Genomic DNA, 21,968 nt, shown 5'->3' with positions numbered 1-21,968 from the left:
ACAGCTTGACGTAATTTACAACTGTGCCCGCACAAGGCGGACGCAAGGAAGGACAGTATAAAGATGTCAGTACGGACATTGCTCCAGTATTCCTACTGCACTACACAACAGCGCGGCTTCGTATAGTTGCAATAGCGGAGAAGTTGTCTGCCTTTTTCTGTCACACACACTTTCATATATCGCAGTTTTTTTTAAACGTTGGAGATATATACGCGTATGCTTGGACAGTCTCGTCACCATTCGTATACCTCAAAAGCAGAATTCTAATTGTTTTAGTCAACACACTTAAGCTGTGCCATTGATTAGCATCAATAGTAAATGTATGTCAGCTTGTCCACAGCCTAGAAGGGAGGGCCATTATTGTGATAAGGGAGAAAGCAAATGATGGTATTATTGGTAACACTATCATTGCAATGCGCTACTTGGTCTAGAAGAACAATATATAGTGCAAGGAAGTTCGGATGCCTAGTTTAGCTTAAAGTACCAAGAAACAAATCCACAAAGTGCAGAGGCTCAGAGGGAGGCCGAAATGACAAGTGATCGATGGAATTTGAACACGGAATCTTACTACAGCCAATTTTTTGACTAGGAGACTTGTCTTCGTCCAGGCAACAACTGCTTTCCTTAGAAGCACTCATATAGTTCAATATTCGCCAACGCCAGCTGGGTAGCGAAAAAAGCGGGCGCGTAAGGAACGGTGAGGGAAGTTCGAGAGGTTTCTGCCGGTTGTTCGAAGAAGTGGGGGTGACAAAAAAAACATTCGCCATAAAGACAAAGCATCGATTGTGATAGCAAAGTAGTAGACAGGCGTATGAAGCAAGGATAGCAGTTTTATCGGCCGTATAAACCTGGAAACATTGGCTTACTAACTGAACTAACAAGCATGGTGTCAGCGCGCACAAGCAAACATGAACACATCACGCTCGATGACCGCGGACACTCGCTCTGATAACGCTGGCGTGAGCAAGCGCAGCAGCACCAGCGAGTGAAGTGACCGTGTTGCTGTCTATCGTTTCAACGCAAACTCAGCGGGGAGAACACAAAAAGCACAAAAGTATGAGCCATCTGAAGATCGATTTCAAGGAACGGCGCGCTAAGTACGCAGTTGCTGGCGAAAAAGAAGCACCCCCCCCCTCCCTGCCTCCCTTCCGCAAGCCCCGCGCTTTCCTCCATTTCGCGTGCGAGATTTAGCCGCAATCCTAAGTTCCCCTTGAGCCGGGGCGCGAAATACGCGGTTGCTCGCGGAGCACAACGCCGCCCTCTGTCCTTCCATCGCCCCCACGGCCTTCCACGCGGAGGAAGACGGCGCGCTTGCTCTCCGCTTTCCTCCCTCACGCGCGCCATTTTGAGCCGCGATCATCGGCTCCCCTTGCATGCTTTCACACGCACACACAGCACACGGCGATTGGTGACGATGTTCTCGCCCTTGGACTTTACACAGAACATCACGACGACGGCGATGCCGACGGCACAAATGCGCCTCGATTGTCTATATAAGTGCTATCACAATAAAACAGAAATTAATCTACACCTGTAATCGGGACTTGTTCATCCAGTGGTCGTTCTTCAACCAGAAAACACCGAGAAGCATGGTTTGGACATTTGAGAAACGAGGAAGTCAGCTAATAACGCTCTGTTCGAAAAACTTTGTATACGGTCAAAAATGACAACAAGAATATAGCAAGAGCACTTGACATTTTGCGGTCCTACAACTGGTTGGACCAGAGCGGCGCGTATTCCCCGCGTCCATAAGTTATTTTTTTGGCAATCTGAATTATAGGACACTCCAAGTGAATTTTTGCCTCCGCGGTTAACAACTGCAGGGCAAAGGCCTCCGCCACACTTCTCCAACCACTCCGGTCATGCGCTTATTGTACCCATGTTCTCCCTGAAAACTTCTTAATCTCATCCGTCACCCTACCTTCCTGCCGCCCCCTGATACACTTCCCTTCTCTTGGAATCCAGTCCGTAACCCTTAATTACCATCGGCTATCTTCCCTCCTCATTACATGCCCTGCCCAAGCCCATTTCTTTTTCTTGATTCCAACTAAGATGTCATTAACACGCGTTTGTTCCCTCACCCAATCTGCTCTCTTCTTATCCCCCCCTTAACGTTACACCTATCATTCTTTCCATAGCTCGTTGCGTCGTCCTCAATTTCAGTAGAACCCTTTTCGTAAGTCTCCAGGTTTCTGCCCCGTAGGTGAGTACTGGTAAGGCACAGCTGTTATACACTTTTCTATTGAGGGATAATGGCAACCTGTTGTTCATGATCTGAGAATGCCTGCCAAACGCACCCCAGCCTTCTTATTTTTCTGATTATTTCAGTCTCATGCTCCGGACCTGCGGTCACTACCTGCCCTAAGTAGATGTATTCCCTTACCACTTCCCGTGCCTCGCAACTAATCGTAAACTGCTGTTCTCTTCCGAGACTGTTAAACATTACTTTCCTTTTCTTCAGATTAATTTTTTAGACTCACCTTTCTGATTTGCCTGTCCGGGTCAGTGAGCATGCATTTCAATTGGTTCCCTCACATGAGTTACTAAGCAAGGCAATATCATCAGCGAATCGCAAGTTACTAAGGTATTCTTCATTAACTCTTATCCCCACTTCTTCCCGATCAAGGTCTCTGAATACCTTCTGTAAACACGATGTAAATAGCATTGGAGAGATCGTATCTCCCTGCCTGACGCCCTTCTTTATTGGGAATTTGTTGCTTTCTTTATGGAGGGCTACGGTGGCTGTGAAGCCGCTATAGATATCTTTCATAATTTTTACATACGGATCCTCAACACCCTGATTCCGAAATGCCTGCATGACTGATGTGGTTTCATCTGAATCAAACGCTTTCTCGTAATGAACGAAAGCTATAAATAAGGATTGGTTATATTCCGCACATTTCTCTATAACCTCATTGATTGTGTGAATATGGTGTATTGTTGAGTAGCCTTTACGAAATCCTGCCTAGTCCTTTGGTTGAGAGATGTCTAAGGTGTTCCTGATTCTATTTGCGATTACCTTAGTGAATACTTTGTAAGCAACGGACAGTAAGCTTATCGGTCTATAATTTTTCAAGTCTTTGGCGTCCCATTCCTTATGGATTAAGATTATGTTGGCGTTCTTCCAAGATTCCGGTACGGTCTATGTCATGAGGCATTACGTATACAGGATGGCCAGTTTTTTCTAGAACAATCTGCCCACCATCCTTCAACAATTCTGCTGTTACGTAATCCTCGCCAATGGCCTTCCCCTTTTGCATAGCTCCCAAGGCTTTCTTTACTTTCTCCGGTGTTACTTGTGGGATGACAAGTTCCTCTAGACTATTCACTCTTCCATTATCGTCGTGGGTGCCACTGGTACTGTATAAATCTCTATAGAACTCCTTAGCCACTTGAACTATCTTATCCATATCAGCAATGATATTGCCGGCTTTGTCTCTTAACGCATACATGTTATTCTTGCCTATTGCTAGTTTCTACTTCACTGCTTTTAGGTTTCCTCCGTTCCTGAGAGCATGCTCAATTCTATTTATATTATACTTACACCTATACTTATATTAGCTTATATGAAGGCGTGGAATCGGCGATGGGTAAAGTCAAAACGAAATACACCATACTGATGGGCGACTTCAATGCCAGAGTAGGCAAGAAGCAGGCTGGAAACAAGTCAGTTGGGGAATAAGGCATAGAATATAGCAATTGTAGGGGAGAGTTATTAGTAGAGTTTGCATAACGGAATAATTTTGGAATAATCAATACCTTTTTCCGCAAGCGGGATAACCGAAAATGGACGTGGAGGAGCCAGAATGGCGAGACTAGAAATGAAATAGACTTCATATTCTACCCTAACCCTGACATCATACAAGATGTGGACGTGCTCGGCAAGGTGTGCTGCAGTGACCATAGGATGGCAAGATCTCGAATTAGCCCAGACTTGAGGAGAGAACGGAAGAAACTGGTACATAAGAAGCCAATGAATGAGTTAGCGGCAATAGGGACAACAGGGGAATTCCGGATGAAGCTACAGAACAGGTATTCGGCTTTTACTCAGGAAGAGGGCCATAGTGTTGAAGCAATGAACGACAGTCTTACGGGCACCATTAAGGAGTGTGCAATAGAAGTCAGTGGTAACTTTGTTAGACAGGATACCGGTAAGCGATCGCAGGAGACGAAATATCTGATTAGGAAACGCCAATGTATGAAAGCCTCTAACCCTACAACTAGAATATAACTGGCAGAACTTTCCAAGTTAATCAAAAAGCGTAAGATTGCTGACATAAGGAAGCTTAGGTTAGACTAACGTAAAAGGCGTTAGGGTGGTGCGGCGTATTCCCACAGCGGATTATTATCTTTTTGTCTCCGCCACGTTATGGTTAGGTTACCTTTACTTTAGCTTTAGGTTAGCCTTAGGTTACGTTAGGTTCAGGTTAGGTTTATATTACCTCAGGTTAGGTTAGCGTAAAAGGTGTTGGGATGGCGCGGCGTATCCTCACAGCGGTTACGCCGTGCTGAATATTGTCTTTGCGTCCCTGCCACGTTATATTAGCGTAAAAGGCGTTAGGGTAGCGCGGCGTATTCTCACAGCGGTTACGCCGTGAGGATTATTGTCTTTGCGTCTCGGCCACGTTTGCTTTGGTTAACGTTAGGTTAGGCTAGGTTAGCTTTATGTTAGGTTAGTGTAAAATGCGGTAGGGTGGCGCAACGTATTCTCATAGCGGTTGCAGGGGCGTCGAGAGTCACTGGCCCCCTTTCAGCCACTCGCGTTCAACAACGGTTGCTAACGTGCTCAGCCTTTGATATTTTCAATATATGCGGCCCGGCCTCTACTACGGTCCCTAAACATCTTTGATATTATTCGGAAGGTGAATCGCTGCAAGGCGCGAGAAAGCTATCATCCGGCACGACTGACTGACTGAGCGCTGCAGATTCGAGACAGTGTCTGCCACAGCGATCGCTAACTGGGGCGTCAGTGCTCGCTGCTTCACCTGTTTCACCGCGCCGGCAGCCAGCGTCCGAGGGTAAACTCGACCCCACTTCGCTATGCCGGCACGCCGATGGACAAACGTATGCAACACGCGCAAAGAAACTTCTCCGTAGTGCCACGGCAGAGTCAAATGTTCAAGGAGCAAAAGCCCCGCCATATGCTATCCCGCACCCGCTCTTACTTGTGCTTGCACACAAACGTCCGCCGCATCTGGAAATGCCATGCCCCGCTGTACTTGCTAGCAATTGTTAAGTCTCTTCCTGGGCGCTATACGCTGCGGGTGTGAGGAAAAGTGGGCGAGGGTGAGCCGAGGGGGATGGCGGCTTGATGCGCGCTACCTTCCCGCACGCCCAACGCGGACGGTCACGTAACGAAGCGCGCGTTAGAGGAGTCACGTGAGCCCGCAGCTCCTCTTCCCACACGGTAGTGGCGGCGCCCGCGCCGCTCAGCGCATACGCGGCCCGCGCGCAGTATCTTGGAGAGTGCGTGATTGCAGGCACAAATGCGCTACCTTCTGCAGTCCTTTCGGACGCGCGTTTTAGCGCCTACGCTGCTGTAGGTACAAAGGCAAAAGGATAGCTGAGATGGCTGATGCCTTTGTGCGTGCTGTGTTTCCGCGCGCCTCTTATACCGGAGCTCGCGTAATCGGGACTTTCCGAAAGGCGGTGAAGCGAGAGGCAGCACGAAACGTTTGCTTCCCGCGGCCGGCGCTCCTTGTCAAGCCAGGTTGGTGGCAGTGAACGTTTGTTCCTGACCATCGAGTAAGATAGGTTTATGTTTGGGTGTGCATGCGTCACACCACGCTTGGTTAACGAAACTTGGTGGAGTTGTTATTGACTGTGAGCTACTGTTATCAATGCTTCGCCTTTCGGACGAAACTGCAACTTTCGTTCCACGCAGGCCAGTTATTCCTACTTTATTGTCTTATTGATTTATTACCATGCTCAGTTGAAAATGACTATGTTGTTGTTATATGTGTATGCTAATTGGTCAATTTTGTTCTCTCCCTCAGCTTTGGATAAGACGTGTATTTGTACTTATTACTTTCACGCCCGATTAACTATACTTTCACCTGCCAACGTCTTCGTGCCACCGTTTCAGTTAGGCCTTTTTTTCTAACTTTCGAGTGCTCGTTTTTTAAATACCCAAACAGCATCTCCTCCTACCTCCTGTGTCGAGGGAAAACTAGGCCCACTGGATTAGCAACTCGTGCATACAAGAGCCGATACCCCGCTTTTCCGCTCTTGTCACTCCTACTTCTTCCTGCAGCCGTCAGCAATACCCTTCCTCAGTCCATCGCTATCACAGCTCAACCAGCCCCTCCCATTCTTTTCAGTACTTCTACTCTCAGCTTGCTTTACGCATCCCCGTATTATGGGCTAACGAAAATATTTCTCCATATCCAGACGCTGGTTGCAGCGGCATACCTCTTTAGAAAACATTTGGATTCTTTAGAAAACATTTATACCTACCGTACAATATTCCAAAACGACTTAGTGAAGAACTATAGTTTCCCAACAAGCCGATGTTAAAGCGCTTCTATGAAATGAAGGTAACGAAACAAACAAGGGCGATTAAGATTGAACACATTAAGCACTTGTCTTTCTTAGTTCTTGTTTGCCCTGCTACCCTCATTTCACCATGAATTCGTACCAACTCGCTTATATGTCAACCTTGTTAAGTCATTTAACATTGTTAAAACAGCTAACGAAGACGCTCAAAAAGAAACCAGCTTCCATGATGTGAATGGTAACGCTTTACTTTTTATGGGAGGCGATATTTCTTGCTTCTGTGGTGCAAGCGACTAATTTTATATGCGCGATGCTTTTGTCACCGTATAGGTGGTGCAAGCACAGAGATCAAGGTTGCATTAACAGCAAAAGCAAGAATAATGTACAAATGTGATGTGGAACCCATGCACTGCGGGAATCGATGTTACGCAAAAGATTTTTAAGGTGGCTGGCTACCTAGCGTCGCTTCTGGTTCTCTAAATCATCAGCAGACTGCCAAACCTGTTCGTGTTAGCCCAGGAATTTTGATCGAGCATGCGTGACGAAAGCTGACGGATGAGGACAGCGATGACAATCACATGACGTCGATGAAATTTCCACTCCAACCATTCGACGCGAGTTTACGACATGCCGATTGTTGGGTTCTACATAGGACGTCACCTGCTACTAAGTGTTATACAACCGTACGTGCACCTATGTCAATGTTTATTTGGCGATGGAATTTGCAGTCTGGCGAAGAAACGTTAAAACCTGTTTGATGTAGGCCGATCCTAAATATAATACCACGTCGCACAGCGTCCCGACGAAATAACTGGGGAATGTGGGCCCATCACGAAAGCGGCGCAGTCTAACACAGCCTGTCAAAGCGCTAGATGTGACGAGAGAACGATGCGAGAAAATGGCAAATCATGCACGCTCCAAACGCTTCAAAGAGCCAGTTGGCTTTGGCACGAGAGAAAAGTGCATGCAATCGTGGCCTAATGATCATAATAGAAGTAAAAAAAGGTACCGATAGCTTAATGGTAATGGCACGGGGCTGGTGTGTTGACGGACATAGGTTGGATCCCACCTTCGGTGTCGCATTTTTTGTTGAGGAGACCCTAAACGAGGCGGGACAGGAACTTCCTACTGCACAAAAAAAATTAATGCCTGGTAGGAGGCAATTAACGCTTCGCAATATCACTGGGAAACAAGTAAGACGCCTGTGTAGAATTGGCGGAAGAGGATGATAAAATAGGCGTTCTCGGGTGATAAGAAAACGTATGTGGAAAACATTTCCTTCTGCGGCTAGGTAAGACTTGCCACCATCCCGATACAATGCGGTATCCTCTGAGAAGCTGTGAATGCTGTGCAGCCATCCCTCACCCCTGGCGAAGTACACTTGCAGGCCCGAGCTGTGGCGCTTGTCGCTGATGGGCACACGCAGCTCGCTGGCAGCCGTGAACTCGCGCAGCTGCCGCGAGACGCACTTGAGGCGCAGCTCGCCCTTGCTGAAGTGCTGCTCGCCCAGGCGGAAGTTGAGGCGCAGCATGACCGCTGCGCCGTGGCCGTTGGACGGGGAGGACACGTAGGAGTCTTGTGCCTGCAGCGAGCGAGAAAGGCACACTGTTGCATAACCTCAAAGCAAAGATTGACCGGTGCCTTACTATCTCTTGGACAACAGCGCATTCAGCTCTTTCACATGTACACTGTATATGTTTATCAAGATACAAAGCTGGTTATAACGCAGCATCAATTTAGCATAAAAACGGGCTAAAGCAAGAAGCGAAAATGCTTTATTTCTAATCTGAGGAAAGTGCGACAATGTTTGCTGGTAATAGCGCGCACATAGTACTACACAATCGTCCTGCAGGATATGTCTCCGCGCAAACAATACGAAGAAATGAATAATGAGGTCGCTTTGCTAATGGACACTACCTTAATAATGCATAGACAGAACCGGTGGATTGTTCGTAGCGCGGTTTTTCTACATAAATTACATGACGTGGCATCTTCGAGAACGGTTTCGTTAAGGCAAAATGCTTTGCCACAAAGAATTTGCTTTGCTTTCTCATCGTACAAAAACAATAAATATGCATCGTCTGCAGCCGATGGAATACTGGCAAAGAGTACATTACCGAACAAAACTTATAGTGGTGTCGTCTATCGTTCTTTCGTAACGAGTATGCAGCAACATGGCTGTTGTATCCATGGAGTTCCCTACGAAAATTGCCAAGGAATCTCTGACGCTAGTGTTTACGCCAGTTGTAAGCAGGGTGCATCAATCAACGTGGGAATGGTGGTTAGTACGTGAATTTTTCTAAACTTCGTCACTTTGGCTTCAATCGGCTTTGCGACTTTGTAAACTGACCATGTTCTACGTAATATTGAGCTATAAATGTCGTAATTCACAGCCATTATGGATGTAAACAGGATCGTACTGCTTGCTGCGTACTGAAAGAAAATTGCTTCGAAATTTGCTCTAATAGTGCAAGTGTAGCGTAGTGCATTACTAAACACACGAACTTTTGAAGTCACGAGGACGAGGATGCGACAAATTCATGTGCTAACCATCATTCCTATGGTAGCTGAGCGTTCGCAGCGCCAGTTTTCTCTAGTAATATTTGTAGGAAACTCAACGGTTATAGCATCATTGTGCCTCTTTCCTGTTGTATATAGTGTCCAAAAGTAGCGACATTAAGCAAGGCTACACGTTGGCCTTCCGGTCACTGTATCTTCCTGAACACTATAGATTATTAATTTTACTACTCAGAAATTATTAATACGATCAGGATTTTTAACATACTTCACGCAGTTACCGGTGTCTATGTGTGTCTGTGTCCGGGTATAACCGTTTTCCGGCCAGCTTACGGTCCCTGGTAATCTACGGTCCAGTGGACAGAGCATCGTGCTGCTCTGTTGAGGGAACCGCCTTCGAAAGCAACCGTTGGACCAACTCGGACGACTGGGTAGGTATCACTGGGTATGCGATGCTTTTCAATGAACCTCTTTGATGCCAACTAGGGTAGGGTGACTGGGTGCGCGAGGCCTTTCAATCACGAAAACGTTCCTTTAAGACTTCTCCTGTGCTGGGCGCAATTGAACGTACGTCGTGTATCAGACAAGAATGCGTGTTTGTGGACTTCGCAGCGGAGCCGCCGGGTGGCGCATCGTTTCCAGGCGGATGCGCGAGAGAGGAGTCCAGCTGCAGTATATGCACACACGCCTCGATGCATTTCGGCGGTGTTGCTGCATTGCATCAATGCTGATAGCGTTATTCATCGTGAGGTAGGTTCTGCCGGAATTCATAACTTTTATTTCCGATTTATATACCCGCATCGTACTCAGCAAATTTGCCTAAGACTGAGCTTTTGGGAAAACTAAACTTGTTGTTCACAATCTGTACATTCTTTCCAACTTCATTGCGGAGAAAGTACCCGGAGAAGCATAAGGGGGGAACACCTATGACCACGAAGGCAAACCACAAGAAGTATGGTATTTATCATCATCATCACCCTATTTAGGCCAAGTGTAGGAAAAAGGCATCTTCCAGCGATCTCCAATTACGCCTCTCTTGCAACAGCTGGCCCCATCTTACGGATGCAAAAAAGGAGAAAGCCGGCATTTTCCTGCGCATATGCAGGCCAGATACCCTCAGTTTCAACAATAAGATGTAAGAAAAATGAAAGGAATCCGCTGTCAAGAAGCATGACTAATTATACGCTATCTGACGCGAACTCTGGGAGGGAGGCTGGCGGCAGGCCCGGAAAAACTAATCTTGCGTTTCCGTAGATAAGCCAGCGCCACCGTACAATGCCGCAAGATGAAAGCTGAAAACAACCCGGAAGCAGGAAGGACGGGAGAGAGCAAAACAAATTATTCGTGGGGGAAGAATGACGCCAGCCTGGCAAAAACCCAAGTCGTGGTAACAGAAAACATTCAGGGCCGGGAGCTCGCGGGCGCACGGGTAGCAAACGACCACCGTCGTCACTCCCTGACAAGAGACATAAGCCTCTTTGTGGACACAATGAGCACAGAGGTGGCAAACAGTGACGTCGCGACCACACGCAACGGCGGGGGAAGCGAGAAATAAGCGTTGTCAGAGAACAGTGGCTCGAAACAGACGCCGGCCCGGCGAATGATCCCGATAATCCCGCTAACCGCCGCGCGGCCATTCCTCCGTGCCGGCAGAGCACCGAATGCTGGCGATAAGCGACCAGAACGGCCCCCTTTCCACATCGGAGAACAAACGATGCTACGGTTGGTCGGCTCGTCGTGTCCGCGTCGCTACAGCGTCCGCTATCCGCGGGGCGAGCTGCAATGCCCGAGTGACAAAAAATGGCCACGGCTATAATTTCGACAGTTGAACAGAGCGGAAACTGCGCCGGCGACAATGAACTGCGCTACATGACGAACGACTTTTAGAACGGCCGTATATCAGCCGATGCTTGCGCGCCAAGTGAAATTTTCTTGGCTAAAGCAGCCATCTACTCATTTACTACCTCATTCAGACGTATTGCAATGTTGCCGGTTGGCATGTAGCGTGCAAACCTGTCAGAGCACATCGGAAGCATTTACCTTTCCCGTACTGAGCGTTCATCAGCCAAACACAACGCTGTTCGACACAGCCCAGAAGTGCCACAATGTCTTCTCAGCATCCATCAAAGGGCATATCGTGCTTACATTGAATAGGCCATTTTATCTTTTTCACGCGGACTACGAAACACTTATGCTCTCGTGGCACTGTTAACTATTATACGTACAATCAATCACTGCCTACAGCAAATTTGTGACCGAAAGCATGTGTCCTGCAAGTTCACAAATCATTGACAAAATGTAACGGCAATACCTTGCCTCCCCCTGCATGTTATATTTTAGAAACCAAATACAGATGTTCAAACTGTTGTTTTAAAACGGACGACAATACTTTATATATATATATATATATATATATATATATATATATATGCAGATCCCACGTACTATGGGAATCGTCATAAGCGAAGCTTTCTATGCTGTTTGCTTTCAATGACGAAAATTAGCGGTGATGTTGACAGTGAATGTGTAATTTTTCCAGCGTTTGGTCCAATATGAGAGTGGTGAGTTGACGTTAGACGTTACCTCGTGTGCACCCCTGCTGTTCATATGCGTACTTTACAGAACACACAGGCAGACGTGTTTGCTTGAGGCGTTGTTGGGCGTCATTGTTCCTAATCTCTGAGAGGGTTGAGCATTATCATTGCTTCGCATGGCACACCGCATCGCGGCAGAAGTGTGAAACCTTAATTGAATTATGGGGCTGTACGTGCCAAAACCGCGATGGGTTTAGAGGCACGCCATAATGCCGGACTCCGGATTAATTTTTACACCCTGGTGTAAGTACACTAGCGTTTTTGTATTTAGCTCCTGTCGAAATGCGGCTGCCACGTTTGGCATTGAACCTGCAACCTCTAGCAATGCCGTAACCGTCAAGCTACCTCGGCAAACAGAGAAGTGTTGATTTGACGCGCGACCGCTTACGTGGTGTCGCCTCGACCCTACGGTGTTCTAATCCAGATTTGCGTCTGCGCACCCTGCGTCAATTGTCTGCTTTACAAAGTTGCATAGTGTTTATTTTTCAGAAATAGCAACAGCGTACCGTGCCCTACCTTCAGTTTTCTCGCAACCGCTGTTTCCTTGCCTTCTCACGTCACCTTTTTTCTCTCTCGTCCTCTCCCCCTGTATGAAAACTGCGAGAGTAGCAAGGTAATTATTCACTCGTTTCGTGACTTCGTCGGTTCTACCCATTCTCTTCCACCTCTCCCTCTCTTCTCTTCCAATCTGTCTACTTCCCCTCTGGACTTGCACGTTAGTAGAAAGGTAAGCGCTGCAGTTTCTGCAATGTTTTGAGAGGGGTCACGGATATTAATAGCTGTCAAGAGGCTAAAGTGTCGAATCCAAGGGAGCGGCTGAGGGCATTAGAGAGGTTTCGCTTGTCCGGTATTTCGGTAAAACGCAGGCGGACGTGGCCTTGGGCGGAGCCGTAAACGTGAGCAGTTTGCATGGCGCAGCCACCTGGTGGCGCAGTGCTCAAACTTGCAGAAACAGCTAATATTGCATTAACCGAGCGTATTCTTCTCTGATACTGGTGTAAATTTTCGGCACTGGAGTAATCGTGTTGCTGCCAAAAATTTATACCCGCAACAAAGTAAAATACACTTGGTTACTGCAATATTAGATGTTTCTGTATGTTTGAGCACTGCGCCACCAGGTGGCTGCACCACGCAGACCACTCACGTTTACGCCTCCGCCCCGACGCCCCGTCCGCCTGCGTTTTACCGGAATACCGGACAAGCTAAACCTCTCTATTGTGCATACGCCACGCGATGGAAAGGTCGAAACGGATTTCTCGCGTCGACATTCCTCTCTGCCACGCTCCTGCCATGTATGCGGCGGGCAAGGAAGGAGCAGCAGTGCAAACGTCGAAGAAAGAGGCAAAGAAAGCTTCGTTTTGAAAATGCCTTTCCCAAGCACAACTTTACTGATGTTTCATGTGAATATCTGGAATAGGGAAAAATTATTTACTTGAGCAACACAATTGACGAAATTTGCCGCAGTTTAGCACTCCCACACTCATGCGCACACTCACACATGCATACACTCAAGAACACCTTCCCCTGCTCCTCACACACACACACACCGTTGTGTGTGCGGTGTGTTCTTGAGCGCATGCGTGTGGGTGTACGCGTTAATGCGGGAAGGCTAAATTGTTCCTAATTACTTCAATATGACGAGTTACCTACTAGCACAAAAGCAACTTCTACTGCACACAATGTCACGTTCCTTTTCTTGCCCTCGGAACTCGTGGCCAAATCCGACGAGTACAGTGCGCATTCCAGCACGGTGGTGAAATGGCGTGACACAAACTGGTGCACTATCAATGCAAAATGAACAGGGGCATTATCGTAGTACAGAATCCAGCGCCCCTCTTTCGACAAGCTTGGTCTCCCCCAGCACACACGATCTCTCAGACGCTTCCCTACCTTCCCGTAAATAGCACTGCGACATTTTCTGTTCACACACACAAAAAAAATATACAGTGCCCCAAATTTTAGAGCATTGTTCCAGAGAAGAAGCGGTGTATTAGTGCACAATTCTTCGTCTTCGTGGTCGTGAGCAGCATCAACATGAAAAATTTGGCACGCATGATAGAGATGATATTTACGCTCAAAGATGGAACAGGAACCAAGAATAAGGTAGTTGGCGAAAAACAACTTGCCGGGCATTGACGCCGCCAATATCAACAACGACGTCGCAACGCCAGACAGCTTTGTACATACACTCTTACATGATAGCTTGTCCGTTGTTAAGAATGGCGAGCTGCAATGCAAGATTGCCACCCAGTTACGACCGGGGAACAAGACACGCGTCCCCCACACTCCGTCGCTTCAGCTAGGATGCATTCGATGAAGCGGGCTTTGTGCTGACACCGCCGCCATCCTCCAGCCCCATCGCCATTGTGACGAAACGAGTTCGGCGGGCGAACTATCGTGCCCGGGCTCCCCAGCGCGGACCTGATCTGCTACGTGTGAACGAGCTGCAGCGAGAAAGCCGTTTTTTGTTGCTTCCCACGCGCCTTCCGGGACGCAGGACAACGAGCTACCCACCATGGCTCCGAGCTTCCCGGAACGGCGCCCCCCTGACGTCGGCGCCGGACATCGGAATGTGTGTGCCTATGTGTACGTAAACTGTTTTGCGAAACGGCGCCCCTCAGACGTCGGCGCCGGACATCGGAATGTGTGTGCCTATGTGGGCGTAAACTGTTCTGCGGGGCGGCGGCAAGTTGACAATGAGTAAACGAACGTTCGCGTCACCTTGTATCGCGGGAGGACCGAGTGTTTAAATACTGCTGTGGTGCGAATGCTGGACACACTTCTCTCGTGCAGTCATGTTGGACTGACACTCTTCTCTTAAGCAGTCATGTTAGACTGGTGTACTTTTCTCAAGCAGTCATGTTAGACTGATTTAAATACTGTAAATAAACCCATATTCCTCGTTCTCGATGAGAAGCAGTTCTTCCCTTCATCAACGTCCTCAGCGTGGATAAGTTGGACGACGGCATGGGCCAGCTACCTTCGAATTCATGCCGGACTCCAATCTTGACAACGGATCACGAGCGATGGGATTGAGCCCCCAATCCTGACACCGTTCGTTCGGGCTATTCGATTATATAGACAATTATAGTAGGCGGCCTTTTCATAATTACTTTTACGTCACGTCATGTCATGCCTAAATTAAGGTGTAACGAGCAAAAGCGACCCAGTCATTCAGTCATAACAGCCGCTTGCAACAAAATAATTAAAACTTGATTGTCTGCAATGTTTCGGAAGGTTTCCATGTGGGTGATTCGGGGCACACATTACGGTAAACATGAACGAAAGAACTTACGGCGTGCGTGCGATCTCAAGCATGCGATGGATGAACAAGGTCGGCTGCAGGGAGTCTGGCCCGCGACAGAGCATTTGCACCGTCATGCGATAAGAGCCGCATGCCCAGACACCAGGCATAATGCCCTGTTGCGGGCCAGTCTCGCTGCAGCTGACCTTGTTAATACCTCGCACGCTTAAGAGCAAGCAGCACAATAACTCCTCGCAAGTGCCACGTCACGTGGTCTTTTTTTCATATTTCGCGGGCTTTCTTTAGAGCACGGAAAAAAGAACCACGTGAGATATATTGTGTTGGAAATAATTTATTGAGAGGTTTCTCAAGGTGCTCTACAACTTTGTGTATCACACTTGGGGTCTGCAGCCAACACTTAAAAAGTTGGTTGATTAAACATAACTAATCCTTTAGTTACGGGAAAAAAAAAGCCCGAGTAACTCTAGGCCAGTGCCAACATTATGCGTTCGGTTCAACTCGCGTCCGGAGTGCCTTTTATTTTTAAAACATTGGCTCAAGTTATGTGGAACAACCTGTATATAATCGACAAGGACACTAAGCAGTACCTAGTGCGCTTGCAGCCAGTGGCGTAGCCAGAAATTTTGTTCGGGGGGGGCTGCGCCACTGGCCCCATGTGTGTGTGTGTGTGTGTGTGTGTGTGTGTGTGTGTGTGTGTGTGTGTGTGTGTGTGTGTGTGTGTGTGTGTGTACAAATATATATATATATATATATATATATATATATATATATATATATATATATATGGCGGGCCAGTGGCGTAGCCAGAAATTTTGTTGTTGCATTTAAAAGAAAAAGTTTAATTCTAGTGACTACTGGTTTCAAATTTTTTTATTTAGGTGGTCAATTATTTATTAAAAATTGGCCAAATCGAAAATTTTCAGAAAACGAAACTATCAAGTTTAAAACTCCGTGACTCAACAATGAAAAATGATATCACAATTCTGTGAATTGCATCTAATAGTACATCTACAGCGGACAAAATGGATATGTTACACATGAATCTCAAAAAAAAATTTAGTATTGTGGAAATACGGCTTGTGCAGAACCCTTGTACACAACGTAACCAATTCACGTAAGATACAAATTGACATAGCAAACTTGTCCGCTTTGACTGTTATAATAGATGCCGTTTACAGAACCACAATGTCTGTAATTCATGCATAGCTATTAGTTTGTAAACGTCATGCTTCTATATTTTCAAACTTTCGAATTTTTCAAAATATTTTAAACAACATTCAGGCCCTAAATCGAAGTTGTGTTTCCAACAGAACTAGGATTTAACTTTCTCTCTCAAATGCAACGAATTTTAATAAAAGCGATTAGCAGGATTATCTAAGAAAAGGGTTTCTGCGTTTTACAAGTATTTGAATAGGCCGCGTCGGATTGGGCCCGAGCTAAAGCTTCCTCTTAAACAATTTGTCAAGGGATCAAATCCATGAATAATAACTGCATTGTCATTGCCAAAGATGCTGCAAACGAATTCTTGAACGCTACGCGCAGACAAAACAATAAAATATGTATTTTTTCATAAAAGAATATACTCGTATGTGCCAAAAATATTGCCCAAAATAACTGATATCAATGCTTCCATATTTTTGTCTATTTAAGTAAAGAAAATATCACACGAACTTTAGAAATATATCAGTTCGAAACCAGGAAAGCAGTGCATGCCACTGATATGAAAAATTAAAAGGCAACGAACTGAACAAGTTGAGGACAAATGTGTTAATGAAACTTTGTCATTCAAGAACCGTGCTTACATTCTTGTATATATGCAATGGCCAGTGAAAAATCTCAATGACGCTGTAATTTGTTTTAATGTATTACGCAGAAGCAGCTGTCACCGGTCGTGTATTGTAATTGCACCGAAATCAGTCGCAATAGAGGGCACGTATAAAAAGCAGGAATTCTGCAAGATATACGAGGGCAAGTCAAATGAATGTGAGCCAACAATGGGGCACTTCTTTTAAAAGTAGTCTTCATGAGAATTTAGACATTTGTCCCATTGACTAACGAGTCGCGTGATTCCCGTCTTATAAAACTCCTTGGGTTGCTGCTTCAAAAAGTCTGTATCTGGTTCCCTTGAGCTGTTTTTTCGGTTGCCTCAAAATGTAGAAGTCGCAAGGTGACAGGTCTGAGCTGTATGGCGGATGCTGCAGCGTTTCTCACTTGAACTTTGCCAGTTTTGTATTAACCTCATAAGCGACGTGGGGACAGGCATTGTCGTGGAACAAGATGACCCCATTCGTCAATTTTCCACGTTGTTCGTTCTTGATTGCGACACACTGCCGTTCTGGCGTTTCACAATATCGGAAACAATTGATAGCCTCTCAAGATTTAGCAAATTCTATCAGTAATGGACCCTGACGACCGAAAGAAAAGTCAACAACACCTTTCCAGCGGAAATGATGGCCTTTGCGTTCTTTGGGCGTGGTAAATTCGAATGTTTCCACTGTAAGCTTTGCCGTCGTGTTTCAGGCTCGTAGTAGTGGCACCAAAATTCGTCCCCGATAACAATTGCAAACTTGAAGTCGTCATCCTCATTGTGATACCCGATCAGATGAGTCAAGGCAGCGCGAAACTTCTCCGTCTTCTCGCTATGATCTTGGGGATCCATAGCGCACCAAAGAGCCGATAACCGAGAAGCTCATGAATTAAGGCGTGAACCGAACCGTGACTGATGTTCAGACGGTCTGCCAGTTCATCGATGCTTATCCTCCGTTCTTGTTTCATCAGCTCATGAACCTTTGAAATTGTGTGGGGGGTGATTGTACGATGGTTTTGGCCCGGTCTTGGAATGTCTTTACAACGTCCTTTAAACCGTTTGCTCCAAGGCTTTACAGTTGTCAATGAAATGCCGTGTTCAACGTAAACGGCAGCCATACGGCGATTAATTTCTGTTTCGGAAACACCTTTAGCTGTCAAAAACTTCGCGACACCGAGCTGTTCAACTTTTGAAGTGTCCATTATGTGACGCAACCATATTCAACCCAGTGTATGAGAGCATTAAAGAACATTTATCTTCACACCTGCGTGTCACTTCTGTAAATGAGACATGCCGTTCTCCTACGCGCATGCCTCGCAGATAATGAACCGAATCATTATTGCGCGGTTAGGGTAGGCGCACTTTCATTTGACTCGCCCTCGTACATTAGAAATGCAAAGATACAATGGTATATACAAATGTGAAAATACGGCTTGATAAAGGACAAAAAAGTGTCACTGGAAACATAGTTCACTGCATGTATACACAAAACATCGCAACAAGATATTTAAGTATACGTAAAAGTCTCCAATGAGTCTATGTATGTAAGAAAAAGTAACTGTATGTAATGCGTCAAACAAGGCAAATAAACATGTTGCACAATCATAGATTCACAGAATCCTAGATTCCGCCCCCATTCCATCGACTCCCCCCGATGTATTGCGCGCGACGGAAGGCGGCGCGCTTGCTCCCCGCTTTTCTCCTTTGCGCACACAAGACTGAGCCACCATCGTCGGCTCACCCATTCCACCTCCCCCCCTACGCTTTCACTCGCACATACAGCATGCAGCGCGTGGTCACGATTTTATCACCCTTGGACGTTATACGAAACATGAGGGCGACGGCGACGGCAGGAACGCGCCTGGAGAGTCCATATAATTGCTTTCGCAATAATACAATAAACGTATCCGGCAACTCAAGCGTCCCGTCGCCCATTACTTTCCGCAAAAGAAGTATCAAAATCGAACTTTCACCATGCGACAATTCGTTGCGCCGCAACAATGAATTTTTTTTCTGTGGGGCGGAGGCACCGAAATGCAAAAAAAAAAAACGCATAGGAAAGTATGTTGGCCAGAATCGAATGCCTACATCGGGCACCTAATGGGGCTACAGAATTAATACCGAAGAAAACATGAGACGATTGGCCCACTGAGAACCACACGCATATTGCTCAGCATCCTACGCCGGCGAAACAAGACTTTCCGGAAAGGTTCCGCTCAAGGAACGCGGTGCAATCCTTCGAGTCCCCACAGTGATGGCGGCGAGCGACCTTTTTTTTTCTCGTCTGCTAGCCAGAAAACTTCCAAAACTCTGTCAGGTGAAAATCCACTCGGCCAGAGCAAACCGAACGCCCACCGAAGTGCACCGCGCGGTGGTCGGGGCCATACGAGAAAAACATATGCGCTCTGGCTCGCTCTGGCAGCCCGTGGGTAGGGTAGCAAGAACAAAAAAATTGAAAAGGCTCAATGTGTTCTCGGCGAATAAAAGTCAAAGTAGAAAAAATAAATAGGAACGTAGTTACTTTGGCTGGCTTTAGTGTCTTGACATGGTTGTTCTGGCGTAGGTTATAAAAGTGTTGATATTTTTTTATGCGACATGACGGCACAAATGAACCACCCCAACGCATCGTCTCATTGGACCTCGCTGCGTGCTTTGTCAACTCGTCTGCTTGTGTGTTGATTTGGCTTGTCTCGTTGTATGTTCCGATGTAAAACTTTAGAAGAGTCAATGGACCTTTGGCGTCAAATGTTTATAACATTAAACCCACAAAGTTCCGCAATTGAAAATTTAAAGCACAACTTTGGAAATGTCAATGCACGTTTCACATCAAGAGCTTATGAGATTTATACCCATAAAGTTTCGCAATTGATATCCATGCGCTCCATAGATTCCGTGGCCTCAGTGAGATGCCGCGGCGAGCCCGCTCACCATCAAAGCGCCCTTGAAACATTGTGCTCGGATGGGACTGGTTGGCGTTATGTGACTGCCGGTGTATGGGCGTTGCCACGAAATCCAGCCCGAGTTCGCAATCTTCGCGGTTAAATGTCTTTTCGAGCGCCAAAAAGACATTCTAGACAAAATCCAGAGTGATTTCCGGCGCCGGGGGTCGCTTTGGTCGGCGGTGCATGGACAGCACGAAAAAATTTCGGGGGGGGCTGAAGCCCCATAAGCCCCCCCCCCCCTGGCTACGCCCCTGCTTGCAGCGGTGCGGGGCCTTTCACCCTTCTTCAGTTTTCTCGGCCATGTGCCACTTGCGTCACGTCGCTACAGTGGTTCAGAACACGATTGTCTTTGAGTACGTGACACCATAACCGTGACGTAGACAGCTCAAGATGTTCCTATCAATGACAGCCATTTGCACTAGTGAGGACAACAGTCACGAACGGGTGCGTATGTCTCATTCTATGAACGTAGAAATGACTTCAAAGGCCTCCTGTGTGTAACAGTTTTTCTTTGTGAAAATTTTGAGCGCAATGGTGGCACCCACCTCCCTGTCGTTGATGAGCCACTTGAGTTCACGCAAGGGTGCATCCGCTAGGCAGCTTAGGTCGATCGCACTGCCCAGGCTGTAACGCTTCTTGGTGCCTTCTAGCCGTGGACCGTGCATGCGAGGCCCTGCATGATTTTAGGAGAATTCCCAACCATTAAATGTTGGCGGAGAGCACTTACACCCAAAGACACATATGCGCTGCGGGCATGTACACATATACTACAGCCAATTATTTCGTTGCCAAGAGCGAAACATACAATGCATACTGAAAAGATTTTGCGCCAAAAAACACAACACACACAAGAAAGACGACAACACCACGGGTGCTACTTCAACAGTTGAAGTAGCGCCCGTGGTGTTGTCTTTCTTGTGTGTGTTGTGTTTTTTGGCGCAAAATCTTTTCAGTATGCAAGATCACCAACTAGCCCAGCAGTTAACTCTTCTAAAGAAACATACAATGTTTCACTGTCACGTATTTCAAACCTTGTACTGGATCTTGCCGTTGTATGCTGTATACCGAGCCACGTGTCTCCGAGTGTTGCGGCCCCGTGAAGCGAACGGTTGCCTTTAGTGGCAATCCCTCGAGGCTGCGGCACGATTAAAGCTGGACTATTCCTCTCAAAATTCCACATAAATGAATATAAGTGAAAACTAAGTGATGTACACAAGCACTGCGGCAAGAAAACAGCTTTGTCATCAGAGTCCATGGTAGTGTAGAAGATACGCTGATCCGGCAGCCCCGAGTAACTGACTGCTCTAAGCAGCTCCAGTGCAATGCAGCACTCCACATAACCTAGAAGCACCCGGCATACAACCGAAATACCGTTTCGGTAGAAAATTGAAGCAAGTTTATTGCACCTAATAAACGTTACAAAATGTGGAATATGCACAATTCCAGAGGAAACATACTGCAAGATTGGCCTCCGGTTAGTATAGACAGCAAAAGCTAGACATGCAGCAGGCAAACATTACCACTAAAACAGTACATTTCTGGATTCACTATCTAACGTGAATGTTATTAGCACAGAAGAATGTTTTACCTTTTTGAAAATGGCAATCAGTGGAATGATTATTTTGAATGCATAATTCGATTCGAAGGTTCGATTTAAATCTCAGAAAGTCAGACTGCACCTTAAGATGGTATGGTAATTAGTTCTAACATTACCTGGCAGGAACATTTCCTATATTTTCCATATTCAGTTTTGGGTATTGGCAATAACTATTGATTAGAAGCGCATTGGGCTCAACTCGAGTGAGACAAGTGGCTTTAGTGATTATCGAAAACGGGAGCTTTCCGCGCACAAATTTATGTACAAATATTATATGAATGTTTCTGTACTTTCTGAACCGATATTATGCCGCAAGAACTGAGCAATGCAAATGCGGCTGACGTGTGTAGTCACTACGTGTCTACCTGCTTTTGGGTACGTTGCAGCAAGAATAAATGGGTGGCATACGTGTTTCCCGTGACAGTATGTAATAGCTAACGCGCGTATGAAGAAAAAAAATACATAGTAAAGACAGATGACCGCTCCGACATAAAAGGGATTGACAATTCAATCACTGCTGCCGTACGCTACCACACAAGTCAGATAGACCACTCTCATCAAAATTTACATCTTTATCTTTTGTGAACTGTAATTATAGAACAGAAAGTTGGCAATTGGTACGAATTAATTTCCCGCACAGTTCAGCTCTCATACGTCCGCGTCTCGTACGTCTCACACGTACGGGTCACAAATTTGTGAGAGGCGGCACGCTCTGGTAGCCGCTGTTGCCACGGCCTGTTGAGGCCGGCCA

The 21,968-nt window shown here is 46.5% G+C and overlaps 1 protein-coding gene across 6 annotated transcripts in view; it reads right to left on the bottom strand.

The window, feature by feature from the left end:
- LOC135908638 (uncharacterized) overlaps positions 1-21,968 on the bottom strand; it is a 639,285-nt gene that overhangs the window by 6,857 nt on the left and 610,460 nt on the right. For all 6 annotated transcript variants that reach the window (XM_065440488.1, XM_065440486.1, XM_070537867.1 and 3 more), the window contains 2 exons: positions 20,166-20,293; positions 7,861-8,077 (listed from right to left, as the gene is read on the bottom strand). In XM_065440488.1, the coding sequence (XP_065296560.1) occupies positions 7,861-8,077; positions 20,166-20,293 (345 nt within the window). The remainder of the gene's footprint in view (positions 1-7,860; positions 8,078-20,165; positions 20,294-21,968) is intronic.

This window comes from Dermacentor albipictus, chromosome 4 (assembly GCF_038994185.2).
Source record: "Dermacentor albipictus isolate Rhodes 1998 colony chromosome 4, USDA_Dalb.pri_finalv2, whole genome shotgun sequence".
NCBI lineage: Eukaryota > Metazoa > Arthropoda > Arachnida > Ixodida > Ixodidae > Dermacentor > Dermacentor albipictus.
This window is presented reverse-complemented; position numbering and strand designations above follow the sequence as displayed.